This window comes from Rattus rattus, chromosome 4 (assembly GCF_011064425.1).
Source record: "Rattus rattus isolate New Zealand chromosome 4, Rrattus_CSIRO_v1, whole genome shotgun sequence".
Taxonomy (NCBI): domain Eukaryota; kingdom Metazoa; phylum Chordata; class Mammalia; order Rodentia; family Muridae; genus Rattus; species Rattus rattus.
In genome coordinates, this window is record NC_046157.1 from 39,935,246 (window position 1) to 39,955,353 (window position 20,108).

Genomic DNA, 20,108 nt, shown 5'->3' on the forward strand with positions numbered 1-20,108 from the left:
CTGTGTTGTGCTGTGTTGTGCTGTGTTGTGCTGTGTTGTGTTGTGTTGTGCCGTGTTGTATTGCGTTGAGAAAGGATCTTTCTTTGGCCTAGAGCTCACAGAGTGGGCTAGGCTGGGCTGACCAGTAAGCCCCAGGGATCACTGTCCCTGCCTCCTCATGACAGGATTACATGACCCCCATGCCCAGCATTTTTTTTAAACATGGATTCTGGAGATGAAACTCAGGTTATATAGCAAGCACTTTACCAACTGACCTTCTCTGGAACACTAAATTTCTGTTTGTTTGTTTGAACAGCTTAATCAGGGAATGCTTCACTGTAACTCTGGCAGCTAATTCTCAATTCCAGTATATTTCTCTCCTCATAACACACATTAGACAACAGCACATTGATTCTTGCTACAAGCTTTTATCCAAGCTAACATTCTCCCCTGTAATAGTTTTCAACCTTTGCCTGAAATCATAGGGTTTTCAAGAAAAGCAGACTTTGGTCCAAATCCCATCCAATCACTTAATAACTACCTACTATTATTTGTGCCCCCTGGACAACTTTTCTCATCCTTAAAATGTGTATTTAACTATTTTTGGTCGGTGTATTGGTTAAATGAGGTAGTATATATGATATGTTTAGCACACCAACGATGGTAGTTGTCATTATTATTATTTTTCAAATCTGCGTTTGATACTTGATAGTTAAATATTCTGACATCTCTGGCTCGCCAGCCCAACTTGAAGAAAACCTACGAAAAAGGGGACAAGCTTGAAGTCAGGCTCAGAGCGTTGGCTCCATGGAAATGGTGGGAAGTTGGTTCGATGAGCCATGGGGAAGCCATTCGGGACTTCTGAGCAAAGCGAGAGCATTAGAGGCAGCAGCTGTGTGCGTGTAGGTAAGTGGGACACTGTAGCAGTCAGGGTCGTGGCCTGGAGTGGGACCCACAGAGTTGGAAAGAAGATGCTCTACGGGGAAATGAAGCACAAGTGCAATCCATAGGGCTGACAATGGACTGAACATCACAGAAGGGACAAGTAGGGCCACGGCAAGGCTGACAGTGTAGGGCACATCATGGGCAGAAATAAGGAAGGCAGGTGGAGAACAGGGGAGTGTGTTCTGCCTCTGGCCTGCATCTCACCTGCTCCCTGCCAAGGATCAGAGCAGTCACTGCCCCACCAATTTCAAGAAGGCATCTCACACCTACGCAGGATCCTTCACAAAAGGCTACTTACATTTTTAAAGAGAGGCCGAACCCATAACTGGACCAGTAGGTATGATGGGGCCATACTTTAGAGGATGTGAAAGCAGGCTTTGGAACTGCTTTAATCTGGATTCTATCAGTCGGTCCAGCAGTTGAGCAGGAGAAATGTTTTCCAAAACTTTCAGTTCGTATTTTGTTGTCTCTCTAATCATTTATTTGTGTGGAGGGGGGATCTTCTTCAATCACTTCCCTTATATACACACAGTTTGGGCTACCATAAACCTTGGAGCTTAGACAAACAAATGCAGCATATTGAAAGTGTCCCATGAATGTGGCCACCACATGGTACCTCCTGGGTTACAAGCCAACTGTAATCTGTCACCGTGCCCTAGATATTTAATTAGCCTTGCGTGTAAGAATCTCTCTTATCTTAACGCTGGGTTCTGTTCAACACCACAAGTAAACAAACAAAACTGTTCTCCTTGGTTGTTCAAGAGCTATCAAACTTTGGCACAGCGACGACAAGGTTGGAAGACCCTGGTCCATCTGCCTCTGCGATCAAGTTTGATCTGACATGACACTAACCATTTCAAGAGTCAGTTCATCAGCCTGGCCCACAAAATTGGATTTTCAGATTCCTCTAACCCTTGTCTCCCACCTCATACTGAACCTTCTCTGCCCTTAGCAGTGGTCAAAAGCAAAAGGCCATTATCGCTTTCCCAAGAGCTCGCTGTCGACAGCTGTTCCAACTAGATAGTGAGCCATTTTCAGTGTTTCTCACACTGTGGTGTCTGAGAAAGAACTCATGGAGCACCTCTGTATTGTGAATGTGCAGGTGAGGAAATGGGGGTTAAAGAAAGGGGGTGGGGTGAAGTCAGAGACACCCAATTCCCACCCTCTGCGTTCTCTCCATTCACCTGCACACACAGGCCTAGCCACTGCATCCATGAGTTGCCCTGTAGCTCTGACACCTTTAAATCTCTGGGAAACCTCCCAGGATTTCTTTTGAAGTTGGTATTCTGGTGGCAAGGAGTCCAAATGTTTTAAAGGATCCCAGTGTATATGGAATCCAGCACATTACCCCAGTGGTTTTCATTGGTACAACTGTTTCAAAAGTGCAGGTAGATGTTAAGGAAGCTTTTGGTCTCCGATCACTGTGGTGCTGAATGCAAACTCACTCAGCGCAGTCTCTATTCCCAACTCAGTTATCAATTGTTGACTTACATTCACGGTGCACATAACTATTTATTCACTCTCCCCAGCCAAACACTGCAAAATGAGTTATGAAGAAATAGGCAGGGCTGGCAAGACGGTTCTGTGAGCAAAGGTGTTTGCCACCAAGCCTAATGACATTAGTTGGAGCCCCAGAACCCACATGGTAGGAGACCCCAGAGCCTACAGGGTGTACTCAGACAGACAGACAGACACACACACACACATATACACACACATGCGCACCCGCGCGCATGCACTATATACTATATATAGTGTGTGTGATATACTTACATCCATATGTGTGTATGTTATAAAAATTTAAATTAATAAATTAAATTTAATAAATATTTTTAAAAAATTAAATAAATAAATTTAAATAGATAAAAGAATAAAATGATCATGGCATAGGTACTTTGAAAACTAATATGTCAGAGCTTCAAAAAGTTATACACAGGCCCAGCAAAATGGCCCTGTGGGTAAATCACTTGCTTCAGTGAGTTCAAATGCCCAAAACTCACAGTGAAAGGGGAGAGAACTGTTCTCTGAAAGTGGTCATCTGGCTTCCACAGTAGCATGCACACACCCAGACAATAATAAACATTTAAATCAGCTTCAAAAGTTATATACGAAAATGCCGTACAATCTGGCAATTTGGTTTCTGGGTATCCAGCCAAAAGTACTTAAAGCAAGGACTTAAACAGATACTTGTCTACACAGGCTCACGGCATAAAGCTCACAACTCTGATGTCACGTATAATTTTAACTTAGTTTTTGAAGTATTTTGAAATATTTAAAGGCATACTGCAAGAAAACTTCTCTTGTGGAGGGAAAAATAGAAGTGACTCCTTCCTTAATGGCCAGCACTTTTAAAATACTTGACAAAGTTGGAGACACAGATTGTGACAAAGAGACAAACAACCAGAGAAAAGTTGTGAGTGTCGCTCGAGTGAGTGCACAGACCATTTACAGTGGGGTGTCCTGCTATTGTTTTTGCACTTTTGCATACCCTATCGAGGGTTTCTAACACATTCCTTTCCTAAGCACCCCCTCATTTAACACTGCAGATGTTCTGCACGTGCATCCGAATGTCACAGCTGCTCACAGGGCTCGTGGAGGCTGTGCATTGTAATAGCTTAAGGTTTCTCCCTCAAAAAGGCCAAAAAGGTCACAAAAAGAAATGAGATTTGCCCTTTCGGAGTGATGTTACCCACTTGGGAAAACGCACAAATTAAAGCACTGAACCCCTCTCCATGGGTGCAAATTCAAGAAACCAAATTTAACCAAAATAATCAGAGGGACGGAGGAGAGTGGTTGTAAATTACTCCATACACTGTGTTCTTGGCTATCCAAGTAGACTCATTCATTTCCCCCCACTTAAGTGACACCACTGAGCCTGTAGAAAATGCAGGCTGGAAAGAGTCTACAAGACGAGACATTTCTGGAAAGTCTAAGAGATGTTTCTACAAAAGGCCCGGAGAGCAGATATGTACATGTTCTTATACATTGCCTCATGGAGGCTACCCATGAAAACAGATCACCCAGTCAGTCTATTAGCTCACTCTGAAACATCAGGGACAGTGCAGACAGGCGGGTGGGTTTACCTGAGGCTCCCTCATAGACAGCAGCAGTGGGTGCTGTACTAGAGGGAGGCAGAATGTTCTCCCAACGGTTATCTTTCCAACATGGAGGAAAAGGTCCTGAGAGGGGCAAAAGGAGATTGGTGACAGGACACCTCTTCCTATAATCTCTGTTATTGTTTCCAAAAAAGGACATAGAAAGTAAACGGCCAGCTCTTATCAAATCCTGAGGGCAGCCACCCTCCTGTGGCTCCACTCTGAGGTATAAAGCACTTCCCTGTGGTTGCCTTCACATGTGAATTATCATGCCGGTTAGCAAGCAGAACTGCATCAGTTAACTATGAGCGGAGAGTAGGTGGTAGCCACGACTCAGCCAAGAAGTAGAAGAGAGTCCTTGGGGAAAAGTTGGCCGGTCTCATTGGCACATTCGTGTGACTGGCCTGGTGGCAAATCTAGGTTCTACCATTTAATTCTATCTGGGGGACTCTGAACCACTCAGTTCCCCTGGGTCCATGAAATCTGGCTGAGTACACTGTCCTCCAAATGGTAATAAGAGGGAAAGCTGGGCTCTTGGAAGTTCAGTTCCTAAGACAAGTGTTTATGAATGTTAATTTCAAGTCCAGTATTTGCTGCATGACATACTTGGGGGCCTCACAGCTCCAAACGGAAGGAACAGAAAGTGCTTTGATCAGAAACCACAGATGTGAGCTCAAATGAGTTTCTTCACCCATTCAGACATGATGCTCTCTGAGCCGGTGAAAGATTTCATAATCCTGAAACTGTCAGTCAGCTGAGGGCTGGAATCCCCTCTTAGATGTGTTTGTGACCTCCTCTCATGAAAACAATGGAAATTCAATATATTTGTTTTGTAAAAAACCCCAACCCACCAAAATTTTTGGTTCATAAATCACAATTATCTGCTTGTAAGTAAACTCCAAAATTCAGTTAAATTAAGAGCTATGCAAACCTTAGAATTCTCTGAATAAAACACCCATTTCCCATACTGATGATACCATCCAAGACAGAAGTAATGCTTGGATGCCACTAAGAAACATTCCCCCGCTCACCCTCTGGACTTCAGCATCAAGCCAAAATCAAACGTGAAGTTCAGCATGGGCCTCAGGATCTTCTTGGTAAGCTGAAGGCAAGAGACCAAGAGGCCACGGATCAGTGTCAGTCAGTAGCCAAAAGGAAACAGTCTTCAGGAGTGATTTGTAGGTGATATCTGAACAGAGAGCCTTCCTGGAGATCATCGTCCAAGGAGACTGCAGCTCTTAGGAAAGTTACTTTCTGGGTTCTGAGAACGGGATCTTTTTCAGGACAAAGAAAAAAGGGGCAGGTTTGTCCCCCCTTCCTTCCTTCATAAGCCAAAATGGTCAGTATCTTAATAGCAGTTATGCTGGCCATGGCCCTACCTGTAACCTAGGCAGAACGTCACCAAGTACACAATCACAGTCTGTGTTGTGCACTGACTTCCTACAGGGACTCATCTTAGATTGACTTCTGTCGTTGAGGATTTAGGTCAGTGGTAGGGGGCGGGCCTAGCAAGGGCAAGGCCCTGAGTTCGGTCCCCAGCTCCAGAAAAAAAAAAAAAAAAAAAAAAGATTGACTTCTGTCCCTTCAAGGCTTGTCACCTGTACTCTGCCCAGCTGTGTCTTTCAACTGAAAAGCATTAGAGAGATGCTGGAGGGAACAGAAATCACATTGTATTTATTCTCAAGCCAAATAAAAAAAAATGTTTATGTGGCACGCAGCTTAAGCTTTCTGTACTAGGGATAACTACAGTAGTGAAAGGGCCCGGGAGGGGCTGGGGATTTAGCTCAGTGGTAGAGCCCTTGCCTAGGAAGACGAAGGCCCTGGGTTCGGTCCCCAGCTCCGAAAAAAAAAAACAAAAAAAAAAAAAAAAAAAAGAAAGGGCCCGGGATGCTTTTCCATTTTGTTATCCAAACAACCTATTGTCCAACAGTGGTTCTCAACCCTCCCAATGCTGTGACCCTTTAATACACTTCCTCATGTTGTGGTCACCCTGAACTATAAAATTGTTTCTGTTGCTACTCCATAACTGTAATTTTGTCACTGTTATGAATCGTAATGTAAATATCTGATACGCTAGATATCTGATATGTGACCCCGGTGATAGGGTCATCCAACCTCTCCAAAGGAGTTGCCACCCACAGGTTGGGAACCATTGAATTAAGAGAAACAAACAAACAAACGACAACAATAACAAAAAATTCCACCCAACTAGGTACTTATTTTTTAGATACCAGATTCAAATTAAGAGTGTATTGCCAAGTGTTTAAAATTTACATAGTAAATGCCACATCCTCTTTGGGCCAGCCCCTTTGCCTGATACAGTCAGTTCACTAAGGCCTGCGTAGAGATCTTCTAATCCATCTAGAAACATGCTTTCACGTGGACAAATCTTTTAAACATTTCAGGTTATGAACCTGTAGGTTCTGTCAAGCCATCAGACCAACAGTTTCCCTCATTCACAAAATGGCCATTCATAAATTTTAGTTTTATAGAGGTAATGTGAGAATTATCTAGGGTATGCTACAAAACATATCAGTCTACTCAAGATATATTTTCCCATAAAGATGCCGTTTCATTAAGCCAAGTGTGGCCACACATGCCTTTCATTCCAGCACTCAGGAGGCAGAAGCAGGAGGGTATCTGAGTTCAAAGCCAGCCTGATCTACAGAGTAAGTTCCAAGACAGCCAAGGTTACATAGAGAAACCTTGACTCAAAAAAAAAAAAAAACCCAACAACAACAACAAAACACACACATACACACACAAAACAAACAAAAAATATAGTTTCCTGTTTACCTTTATGAGAAAGTATACCTTTAAACCCACCCACCAAACGTCCTGGGAAATTACCTTAGGGTACCACCATTTTCATCACCAGCTTAAGATAAATTCATACATTAGATATTCCAAGTCACCACTGCCCCACAATATTTTGCCACAAAGCAAACGTTACTACTTTATAAACAGCAGACATCTAGCTCCCAAGGAAAGAACAGGTGAAAGGAACCGGTTGAGGACAGCTTAGTTCTTTAGATAGCTTTTCATATTGAATATCAAATAATAAAAGTATACCTTTGTATTTGAAGATTCAAGTCACACAAATACGTAAAAGCAAATCAACTGTTTCCAGCTGTAAGCAGCGATAATGCCCCCAAGTACGTGAGAGCATCAGAAGACTGATGGGTTTCCTTTTGAGGTTACATGATAAAGAACAGTTAAGCAGCCTTTCTCTAGAGCTCGCCGTCTGACCTCGTGGCAAGAGGAGGCCAGTCCTTGGCCCTGGCCTCCTTTATAGTGCTGGCTTTCTTCTTGCCAGCTAAGTGGGCAGAGGGGGGCGGGGAAGCCCAGCACGCCTAAAATACACCCTATGCTCATCCTCGGGTTCGATCGGGGGGTGCGTGGGCACCGAGAAGGGCCGGAGGAGGCGAGGCGGGCAGTGAGGACTAAGTTTGTGGACTTTTTCCACACGCTGGAAATTCCCAGGCCAAAAAGATACCGACCGGAGTCCCGGACATTCCCCGCGAGGGCGATCCCCAAGACCCGGACTGGAACCGCACGGAGGACTGAAGCCCCACAAAGCTGTTTTTAGGACGCCTGCCCCAGTGTCCCGGGAATCTAGGGGATTAGGCCTCCTGGTTAGAGTCGCCTCCACGAATTTTGTGTTTTCACTGTGGCTTCCTAGACGTGCAAACGGAACGGTCTGGAGGATTACTTCCCCCAGTTGAGTTTGGCGAGCATGGCAGTCAGAAAGCGGTATCTCTGTTGTATGTTCCTAATCTGCACCATAAATGATGCAGGGCTCATTAGCTGGATGTCCGCTGGCACAGGTGATGGGGAAGCTGCCCTAACTGCTGGCGAGCCATTGCACAACACTGAAGGGGTTTCTCCTGACAGCATCCAGTTTCGCTGCTCAGTTTTGGAACCCTCATTACAGTGATTTCAAAACCGTTTTCTTCTTTTCTTTCGTCATCTCCAGGCATTCGTTGTTACAGTCTAGTTTTGTGATTACGTAGGAAACATCCCCCCTGTCCTATTGGGGCAGCAAGAATGATAAGTTCGTCTACATCATCAGTTCAGATCCCTAAAGCTCAAGAGACCTGACTACCCCTCGTTTGATTAAAAATAAATAATAAAAAGAAAATTCTGTATGGGTGTAATGCATCTCGGTTAGCATATTTTTAAAAGGTAAAATGAGCTTCTGCCAGTTCTTTCTCAGAGAAGCCCACAAAAATCCGTATTTAAAATGCCATTTTGGCAGTGGCAGTGGGTGGGGGGCACTTTTAATCTTCATTGTGTGAGGAATTACAAGAATTATAAATTCACATGTTGAACCAAAATTTCCTTTATACAAAGTACTAAAATGCAATTGCATTTCTCAAGTGAAAGGATCAGTACACAATTGTAGTCATTAAGTAACCTAAGTTAAATGTTAGAGAAACATCAATGAGGCAAATGTATGAATGAAGACACTCCTGAACTCCCCCATTTCCTCGAGCATCAAAAACCACCAATCTTTTAGTCCTTTTCTTGTACATTATTCTGTATCCACATTCTCTGCATCTGATTGGATCTCCGGATTTTATTTCATTTTCGGTGCTTTGTTGGTTGAGCATCTTTCTGGGTGTCCATTGTTAGTGCCTCCGCAGCTCAAAGTAGCGTCCCTTCTCTGAGCACGCAAAAGCGCCTTCCTTCCGCTAAAATGCCATTTAAGAAAAAATATTATAAAATTTTAAAGGTAAGTGCATTTGAAAGAATGGGTTAAAAACTCAGCTGATGATGCACATTTTTGGCTCCCCTAGTTTCTGTGTCTTAAACTTCTACCTCAACCGCTCTCTGGTCCTCCACCACCGGCCATCTGCCCCAGGATTCCCAGGTGCCCTCAGCACTCGGGTACTACCCACCGGCTTTGAAAGAAACAGCAATCCAAAACCGTGTTTATTGCCCTCCCATGTCGCAGCTGTCCTGAGTCACTAAACCTGAACTGTAGAATAGCCCTAAATCCTCCCCAGCTGTGTAGGAGACCGGTCCCTCGCGGGTCTCTTTCCCTGCCCCTCTCCGTGAGTGTCATTCTCTTCACCTGGGTCCAGAAACAGAGGACTCACTTCGTTTTGTTTGACAAAAGCAATTTCCCCTCCCTCCTCTCCTCCCCGGGCCCTGACCCTCACCCCACCCACTCCTCCTCAATTTCTCTTCAGAAAAGGGCAGGCCCCGCATGGATTTCAACCAGTCATGACTTCTCAAGTTGCAGTAACACTGGGCACCTCTCCTACTGAGGCTGGAGGGGGCAACCCAGTAGGAGGAAAGGGCCCCCTAAGCAGTTAACAGAGTCACAGACAGCTCTTGCACCCACTGCTAGGGGTCCCACATGAAGGCCAAGCTACACAACGGTAACATATATGCAGAGAATTAGTGCCATGCAGGCTCCCAGGTTGTCGGTTCAATCCAGGAGACTCACTTTTTCTTGTATCACATGAACATGTAAAGGCTCACCATATTTGTTCTTGCCAAGGACTCTGATTTATCAATCTGAAACTTATCTCTAGTCAGGAAAATCTGTCAAGTGGCGTGCATATATATATATATATATATATATATATATATATATATATATATATATATGGCATTTTTCTGAATGTTAAATGGATCACATACATTAGAAACATGAAGTCTGTTCTATATATGCTAAATTATTTTTAAGTTCATGTATACATGTGAAGTGTATGTGCAAGTGAGTGCTGGTGCCCACAGAGACCAGTGGAGCAGTGGAGGGGGACTAGACATCCTGGAGCTGGAACCACAGGTATCTGTGAGACTCCTGGCAGCGATGCTGAGAACTACACGTTGGACCCTCTCCAAGAGCAGCACATTCTCTTAACTGCTAAGCCATTTCTCCAACTCCCAGAAAGGTTGTTTTTAATAGGATAACATGTAGGGACTATAATTCCCACAGAATGTTCTTATTATGGGCTTTTCCTGTCACAATGCAATAGGAAATCAATCATTGCAGCTCAGTAATATATACATTATTATATATTATAATATATATATATAATGTGTCATGTCGTGCTGAGAATTGAACCCCTCTGCAAGAGCAGCAACTTCTCCTAACTGCTGTCCCATTTCTCCAGCCCCACAAATTCATATTTTATTTCAACAAAAATGTGTATAAGCCAATTTTAATATTTTGCTGCAAGCCCAAACATCCAACCATAATGAACAACTGACGTAGTAAAAATGTTACTAGATATACAATTTTAGGCAGACCATTATAATTATTAAGGCTATTTAACATATAAAAATATTTAGACTGTAAGTTAAATTTTTTAAAGGCCCAAATTGCATGTCCTCTGTGATTCTAACTCCATCAATTTGGGTGCTAGGACTAATTATATTAGAATCTGTGGGTGCTCAACTCCATTATAGAAAAATGGCATAGTATTTGTGTATAATAAGCAATCCTCCCTTATACCTTAAATAATTTCTAGGCTACTTACCACACTTGATAATATGAAAACGTTAGTAACTAGATGTTACACTTTATTATTACATAGAGAGTGACATAAAACGTCTGTACACGTTTAGTACAGATGCGATATTTTCCCAAATGTTTTTATCTGAAGTTGGCTGAAGCCAGTGATATGGAACCTAGAGATAAAAAGGATTGATTGTATATGGTTAAAAGAAAACCAGAAAGAAAGAAAGCCTATCAAAATTCTACTGTCCATTGTACTTGGCTACTTAAACCTGTGTAGCTTTTTAAAATTATGATTCCCTTTTTTTATGAGAAATATGTATTTAAACATTTTTATCTGACATGCTGACATTCACAAGTAAATGGGACTAACTCACCTACAATACATTTTTCATAAGGTTGAGAGGTCCTTATCTGAAGTTCATGAGACCAGAACTGTTAGATTTTAATTATTTTAGATTTGGGAATACTTGTGTGTATATAAATAAGTATATATATGTGGTGTGTATATGTATTCACATACACATATTATGTATATCTCATTAATACGTAACAAGCCTAAGTAGGAAATGTATACCTTACATATATAACCTGAAGAAAATTCTATATAGCATTTAGTATGTCTGGCTTCTAAAAATTATTTTTATGATTTTTTTATCCTTATTGTATGCATTTGGGTGTTTTGTTTTGTTTTGGAGACAGTGTCTCACCAAGTAACTCTTGGTTAGTATAGAACTACATAAACAAGGCTGGCCTTAAGTCCTCAGAGATCTGCCTGCCTCTATCTCCCAAGTCCCGGGATTAAAACCATATGCTACACCTGACTTTTTATTCTGTGTGCGTGTGTGTGTGTGTGTGTGTGTGTGTGTGTGTGTGTGTGTGTGTGCATGTGTGTGGTTTGTAAGTCACTTGGCTTAGGGACTGGGACTCAGACTTAGTCCTCTGTAAAGTCGGCAAGCACTCTGAACTCTGAGCCATCGCCTGACCTCACAGCTGTCGTTTGAGCTCATCATCAGGTGAAACTTTTCTACTTCTGGTGTCAAGTATTAGATTTGGGAGGATTTTGTGTTGCAGTAAATCTCCAACCCAAATATGCCTGTGCAATGAAAACACAACTCAATCAATATGAATACAAGCTGCACTCCTACATTGGGCAGATCTACCACTGCACTACTCCCCGCTATGAGGTCCCTCGTAAATCGCCCTTTCTCCAGGCCTCGTGCTTCTGTCCATTTTCCTTCCACCTCCTCCTCCCCTTCAGTCTTCCTTTCTCTCCTTCCTCTCCTCATCTCCCCCTCCTCCTTTTTCTCCCTCTTTCTCTAAAACTTTTAGCTCCACCTTTCCTTTCCATTGCCCAATCACTGGCTCTAGCCTTTATTTTATAAGTTAAAATGGGTAGGGAAGGACTAACTTAAGTCCTTTGCATTAAGAAACCAAATCATCCATTTCTGAAGGAGGCCTATTTTTTCTTGCTTTAGCATCTGTCTTCATTTCCCAAGCCAGCCCAGTATTTATACAGGTCTGTTCAGGGAGAGCAAAAGTATATTATAACCTCTCATAATGTAAAAATTATTTATTAAATGATCTTATATTTAATTTAAAAACATTTGATATTAATAAGACGAAGTCCAATAAAATGGCCTATCCTGCTCTTTTTGAGTATCCAGAAATAGGCTAGAAATGTAACGCTGGTAGAGCCACTTCCCAGCATGCACAAGGCTTGACCCACAGTTCAAAAAGTCAGAAGGAATAGCAGATAGCTAATTAGTGACTTCTTACATGCCAGCACGAAACAATGTGTGTATATATATACTTTATGCTCAAATCAAGAAATACGTGTCACAGATTTTAATATCTAATTTTATTAACTTCTGATCTGGTTTCATGTCTGATTTCAGCATTTATTTCATGACAGCCAAAAGCAAAGAGAATCATTTGGAATTGCTGAGGGGAGAAACCCTACAATTTTATGAGAGTCAGCAGCATTCTTTACATAAAAGTCAGTTCTCAAAACCCACAAGCTTCAGAACATAAAAATAAACTTCTATGTACATATTTGTTTCCAAAAGTGGCAATTCTAGTATAAGAATTTATCACATAAAATTCAGCTGAATCAAGTAAGAAATATTTCTCCAGTGCCAACACCAATCCAAAGTGGAGATTGTACGCCCTTTCATTTTGCTTCTTTCCAGATAAAAGCAGGAAATTGTTAATATCCTCATACAAAACTCTGACCACACACATCGGCCTTTACAAGTAATTGAGAAAAAAATAAATAAGTCAATAGAAACTCCTGAGATACGGCGGTCTTCATTGTGGCCACGGGAACCTCTAGCAATAATCCCTCTCTTTTCGTGAGGGAACTTGGTGCCTCTCATGAAGACGTACGTGTTCAATGTCCTTTACTGGGTAAGTGGCAAACAAAGCCAACGAAATCGACCCCTCCTGTTTACATCAAAACACTCTCATAGGCATCAGCAGAGTCATCTCCATCCCAGGAGAAGCTAGTTCTTACCCACTCCTTAGCATCTTTGGTTACAAGGGCGATACAGTGTGTAGATGCGGTAGGTTAGAGCTCTACAATGTCGAAGTCGAGACGGAAGAATCCTACAGGTAGGTAGATACAAATGCAGCGTACACTGCCTACGTTCATCACAAGTCACTATGCAAAGTACAGCTTTAAAATGTCAGACAAGTTGACAGTTTCCTTCTCACAAGGGACTCGATCACAAATCGTCGATGCTGCAGGTCAAGTGGAAAGGTCACTGGACGCGATTGCTCTGGCGCACTTGAGGGTAGCTATGTCTCCGAGGGGCATACGTAAGATAAGAACATGTCCAGCTGGTTCTTCACAATCACTTCCTCTGGATGCAGCTTGTGGGGCAGATGATGAGCCAAGGTCATCTCCCAGGCATCGACAAGGTAGACTCCAACCCCTGAAAACATCCTGCGAAGGACAGTGTCCAGTTGAAAGTTGTACCAGTCGCTGTTGTAAAGGCTCACCTCAGGCCCCAGCTCTTGGGCATTGCCTGTCCGGACAACAATCACAGTCTTAGGACTTCGATCCAGGAGTTGGACCACTGCCCGTCTGATGTTCCTGAGCCTCCGGATATAGACTTCCAAGGGGAATGTACTAAAGTGAGACCATACAGCTATGGCCACCACTGTGTTCTTCCCTCCCACGATCCTGTTCAGTTCATTCGCCACATAATGGAGGTCGTTACTGAAGACGCTCGTGAAGCGGATGGGTGGACCATGACAGCGGTATTTGAGCAAGATGTCGTGTTTCTGATCCACTGCAAGGAAGGGACCAACGTTCTTGGGACTACCCAAATTAAACTCCACTAAATCTGAAACAAGGGGAAAAAAAATCAAATTCATGAAAACATTCCTTCTAAATATTCAAGTGGCTTTGCAAACAATTTTAAAAACAGAAGCACAAGACAGAGGTCAGTGTATGTTTAACAGGAATTCCTATTGTCTGGGTCCCATTTTGAATCAATGGACCTTCAGTCCAGTGCCATAATTATTACCACACCCAAAAAAGCATCACATAATAAGCAATATCATCAGTGACAGTCTGCACATGTCTAAGATGATTACCTCCATTAAGCCAAGAAATTCTGCTACCGGCATGGATGACCGAATATTCAAGAGTGTGGTTGACATTCGTATTTTTCCCTTCTAATAGGAGAGCCGTTCGTTTATCTTTTAAGACAAGGTCTGTAACTTCTGTTTTATGAGCACATTCCGGTAACCACACGTTATCGTTTTGAAAATGATGCCATTTGCAACAACATGAATAGTCCGGGGAGGAAGCCACGCTAAGTGGAATAAGCCCAGCACAGAAGGAAAGTTCACCCACAGCCTCCCCTATGTGTAGTAAGTATAAGAGTTTCACACTCAGAGAGTAGGAACTCACCAGAAGCTGGGAGCTCGGGAAGCAACGAGCAGTTAATTAAGGACACCTAGTCTGGTGAGGAAGAGTCAGTTGTGAGACCTAGCATACTGAGGTACACCGTGAGGTACAGCACAGTGGCCATGGTTGATAATAACATTCTCTGGAATCTCCCAAAGAGATTTCAAAGGTTGTCACTGCCAATAAACAGGTTTATGAAGTAACAAGTATGTTAGTTAGCTTGGTAAGATCCTTCTATCAGCAGGTCCCGATGTACCTTCTAAATACATGCATGTATTTATCAATTAAAACAGATCTTTAAGCCAAGAATGATAGCATATGCTTGTAATACCAGCATTTGGTAGGGGAATTACTGAGTTTAAGGCTTCCCGGGGCAACAGAGAAATCTTGCCTCAAAATACGTAAATAAATAATTTTTTTAGGAAGTAAAATAATCTACGTTATACTTCTGAATTTAAAAACAAAAAAACAAAAACAAGAAAGCAAGTTCCTTGTTTTTCCAATACGCAAAAGAAAAAAAATGGTTCTGTTTCTTTTGACTTTTAAGTTTACTCCCGTAGTGAAAACCTCACAAGAAAACTTGTCTGACATGAGAAATAACAAACTTAAGTGGGGCCTGGTGGTGCACACCTCGATCCTAGCACTAGGAAGGCAGAGGCAGATGGCTCTCTAGGATCATGAGGCCAGCCTGGTCTACATAGTGAATTCTGGGCTAGCCAGATAGTGATAGCATGTCTCAGACAAAAGAAAAAGAAAGAAAAGTGTGTGTACAAGGCAGGCAGGGAGGGGGGAGGGCTGTCAGCAGCACAAATTTCACTCCCTCCTCTTAAGTTGTGTTTCATAGCCCAGTTCCTACAAAATAAATGCATGCATGCATACATACATATATATACATGCATAGATACATACATATATGCATGCATACATACATCATACAAACATACATGCATGCATATATACATACAAACATACATACATACAAACATACATACATACATACATACTAAATGTTGACAATGCAATTCTATTCACACTCCCTTGGCAACTCTCCAGTGCCCACTTCCACAGGTCCCGTAAATCAGTCACGGCAAATATCAGAGGCTTGCCTCACAGGTCATAGTCAGTTCAGATTGGCCTGGTCCTATGCTCCCTTTAAGGGTTGAGGCAGGTTTTGCTTGCTCGTTCCTTTCTGGCATGCCGAGCCTCTCCCTTAGGCCCTCCTGATGGACTTGTTATTATTTTGCCTCCAGAGTTAAAGTGGATAAAAGTTCACATTATCATTTACTTTCGATAAAGATCAGGCACCCACACAGGGCTTTAGTTTATCAGGTGAAAATCTGTCTGTAAAGGGTCTTGTGGAAAATGATCAAAACAGTCCATGTGATCATGGCTATTAAAGGAAATACCAAGCTTCGTCATCAGAAACTATGAAGAGGCAACTGCAGGGGCCTTGAAGGCCTGTGGGGTCAGCACCAAGGCCTACCCAGCATTGCGCCACACTACTTCCTCCACCAGATCTTGATTTCGGCTTCACCGACTAGAACTCGACCATAGCTGCTTCAGTGGGAGCGATAGTTAAGAGCACTGACTGCTCTTCCAGAGGTCCTGAGTTCAAATCCCAGCAACCACATGGTGGCTCACGACCACCTGTAATGAGATCCCATGCCCTCTTCTGGTGTGTCTGAGGAAAGTGACAGGGTACTCATATCTAATAAATAAATAAATCTTAAAAGAAAAGAAAAGCCAGAGTTGACTTTCTACTTTTTGGGGTAAATCTGCTTCCTTTTCTTTTAAAAAGTAAATTAGAGATGATGAAAAAGCACCATAAGCAACTCATACACAAAACAGTGAGAATTTATATTATAATGAATGAATGAATAAATTAAATTAAATAAAAATCTCTGGAGAGATGATGGCTCAATGATTAAGAACATTCACTGCTGTTCCAAAGATCCTGAGTTCAATTCCCAGTACCTGCGTGGCAACCCATGACTATCTGATGCCGTTTTCTGGTGTGCAGAGGTACATGCAAAGTACACATACGTGTACATAAATAAATACATCTTTAAAAAGAAACCCTCCATTTACAACCATAAAACAAATAGTCCCCACGCAGGTTGAGGAGAAGGCTCGATCAGTGCTTTGATTGGTCCCCCGTCCAAGCACGGGGACCTGAGGCAAATCGGGGAGGCAGTGACAGCCAGGCCAGAGACTCAGTCTCACAAAACAAGCTGGACAGAGCCTGAGAACACCCAAGGCTGACCTCTGCCTCCATACTCATTCCTTCACACACGCTCACTCACACCCACACACACACACAAACACACAAACGGTTCCCACAGCACCATCTGCTCCCTAACAGATAAGGACACACACTTAGAGAAAGACGGCAGTGTCTCCTGTGGCTAAGCGGCAGGTCCACAACCAGTACAGTCTTATTCTGGATCTGGAGTAGTCTCAGAGCTAGGCTAAGAATGCTGGGCCTTGCCCAGAGTCTCTCAACGGCCGCCATCTTTTTCTCAGTGAGAGGCCCACGGATGCCTTTGCTACAGGGATATGCTTGGCTGCTTCCTTCCCATAAAATCCTGTACAGACCTAGAATTGAGCCCTATGGAACTGGAAGAGAGACAACCAGGCCGTGGCCAAGTTTCAAGTTCCAGAATGTTGACGGTAAGGGACACCTGGGAGGCCGCATGGTACAGGTGCCTAACCTGCCACAGGGAATGAAGCCCTAGGAGGTGCATGACTCACCCAAGGTCATAGAGAGTGCACGGCGTGAGCCGCGTGAGAACCTGGTGCCCCCACCAAAGGAAGACCCTGCAGGCAACCAGAGGCTGAGTGTCACGTGTCTCCCAGGGAGATAGATGCTTCTTTATGGAAAGATTACCTCCTCAACTGACTCCTCTCTTTGGGCTCAAAAGTTGGGTCTGCTCGTCTCAGATATGATTTCACGCATACTGGGAACAGCCCTGAAACCAAAAGCAAAACACCAACCTGGAACAAACGTGGTGAGGTACTCGAACCACTGCCTGGCTGTTGAGTCACCGAACAAATACACCATTTTTCTTTGCAAGCACTCTGTAATGTTGTCAGGATCATTGAAATGGCGCATCTTAAACCTCCTGGGCCTCCACTGGTTTTTGTAGAAATATCCAGAAGGAAAAGTTCCTGAGTCTTGAGATACTTCTGGGTCATCAGTTTCTACAAAGAAAAAAGGGGGGGTTGGGGGGAGATCTATCATAAGATTCTGAAATTCATCTCCAAAAACAGACACAAAAATGTTTCCGGAAAAGAAAAAAAAAGGAGAACTATACCCACATATTTGCTAGCCTGGAAGCTTAAAGGCAGCACTTCCTGTTGTCATAGCTTGCAGAAATCCCAGGCTTCCCCCCAACCCACCCACGCACCAAAATGGGAAGATGAGAAGCAGGGGTGGGGGTAGGAGCCGTATTGGAGGTCACCGGGGGCAAAGAACGCTTCAGGCATTCCCTCTGTGTATGTGTGTGTGCGGCGAAGTTCAAAGTCAAGGAAGACAAAGCCCAAGGAAGGGCAAGCATCTACCCAGTGATATTTCCGAATGGAAGCGGTTTTTATCCCAATGCCGGAAGCCAAACGATAATCTCACATTAAATTATATATATGAGACACATAACACTCATGTATACAAATTTTAATATAGCAATCTTAATATGATGCCTCCGGTCCATTAAACGTTCTAAATTCAAATTTTAATTCGGAAAACCACCATCGTCAAATACAGCAAAGAAGCCAGTGCCGTGTGATGGATCATGTCCACAGATGGTTCCGGTCTTCAGGAATCAGAGGCAGCAGCCTGTACTCCCATTGTAGCCCAGCCACACATTGTAACAGCCGCACTAGAACACCTCAGAAAGAGTCACTATCTCTCTGCCTTTTCACCTCCCTTGGGAGATGACACAGGAGAAGCAACAAACTGTAAGGCTTCGAAACATGTGGTAAGAGCTAGCACGCCTTACACGTTAACTCTGTTCTGGGCTCTGTTTGAGGCTCTCACACGTTCTCTCATAGAGGTTCACGTAACCTCCTCCAAGCTCCTATCAGTGCACCCGCTGTTCAGAGCAGGCAGCTTGAGCAAGGGTCCTGAGCTGAGCTCCTGGAGAGACCCTGTCAGAACCAGAACCAAGCAGGTGAGCCTCCACACCCAATCACCACTTCAGGGCATGGGAAAAACATGTGCTCAGAAAGGCCAGCCATTTCTTTAGCTTTTCCCTGAGGATATAAACTTATTCCTTTTTTTAATAAGTCAAATGTGTAATCTCCAAATAACACAATCATTTCATGCCACTTCCTCACACGCCCCGGGGTTCGGCACCAATCACAACCCAATCACTTCAGCCACGATTGGAATGTGAATGCTCGACGGCCCAGACATTTAAACGTAAGTCAGCCTATTCGAGATGGTTTTCAAGTTATTTAACTCCTTAACACTGTCCCTGTTACGCAATCCAGATGATTTTGCGTTTCCAAATCTCTCTTTGAAAACGCATATTTTCTAGCTTGTTTCTGTAAAGAAAAAGCAGAAATATAATCTGTTGTTTACCTCCAAAAACAGATGAAGACCATTCCCATTAATACAACCATGCCTACGTATTTGCCGGTCTGCCAGCTTTCGGATGGCATTTCCTGTTGTCACACAGCAGTAACACTGCAGGATTTCCCGACAGTGCCTATTTAATTTTTCCCCCTTACGCATCTTTATTGGTTCAGTGACTAGGTAGAAAAGTAACTGGTATTTTGCAAAAGTTTTAATTTGGCAAACATGATTAGAAAGGGAAATAATAAACATTTATGAGATATATTCAGGAGTAATTTCCCTGTTCAGAAATAGCAGGGTGCAGCTCCACTACTCAGGAGGCTGAGGCAGGAGAATCACTTGAGCTCGGAAGTTCAAGACCAACTTTGGCACACCGCATGACTCCATCTCAGAAGGAGGCCAAAGAATCACAGTGAGAAGCCAAACTATCAACATGCTATCAAGTGTCGTTTCACCTCCTTATTATCACGTTGCATGTGTGCGCTTGTGCGCATGCGTGCCAGAGAGAGAGAGAGAGAGAGAGAGAGAGAGAGAGAGAGAGAGAGAAAGCGCACACACACTCGCTTGTGTGTAAGTCAGAGGACAGCTTATAGGAGTAGGCTCTCTCCTGCTGTGCGGAAGCCCGGGACTGCTGTCTGGGTTTTACTACGTGAGCTGTCTCCCCTGCCCTCCTTGATTTAATGTATCAAAGCTGCATAGCCAGAGACCTGCAGAGAACACACCTGGGGCACAAAGAAAATATTTACTGGAATGAGAATTAAAAGTGATTTTGAAGTTACAATTTTACCCCTGGTAATTTGGCAGATTCAGTTATTTTGTGTCAAATACATGTTAAAAAGAAAAGTATATATCACACAGGAAGCAATTACCATTTCCACGAGAATGTTAATTATATTTACTACCAGAGTTTAGTCAGGCAAAGCAAATCAATTACTGAACCTGACATTCATTCTTTAAATGCAGGCTGCTGTTTGGGAGCGAAACGCACGTGCCTATCGTGCCCCCTAGTGGTCAACTTGTACAAAAGCGTTTCCTGCCTGATTTCCAATAATGGGAAGTTGCTTTAAAAGTGTTTCTTAAAAAAAATAAAAAATAAATTAAAAAAAATTTTTAAAAAGTGTTTCT

At 43.0% G+C, this 20,108-nt stretch overlaps 1 protein-coding gene across 1 annotated transcript in view; it reads right to left on the reverse strand.

The window, feature by feature from the left end:
* Nucleotides 1-12,334: 12,334 nt before the first annotated feature.
* Nxpe3 (neurexophilin and PC-esterase domain family member 3) overlaps nucleotides 12,335-20,108 on the reverse strand; it is an 86,323-nt gene continuing 78,549 nt past the window's right edge. Inside the window, exons 5-6 of the mRNA XM_032900292.1 lie at nucleotides 17,405-17,611; nucleotides 12,335-13,841 (exon numbers count right to left, since the gene is read on the reverse strand). Coding sequence (XP_032756183.1) covers nucleotides 13,291-13,841; nucleotides 17,405-17,611 — 758 coding nt within the window. The 3' untranslated portion in view covers nucleotides 12,335-13,290. The remainder of the gene's footprint in view (nucleotides 13,842-17,404; nucleotides 17,612-20,108) is intronic.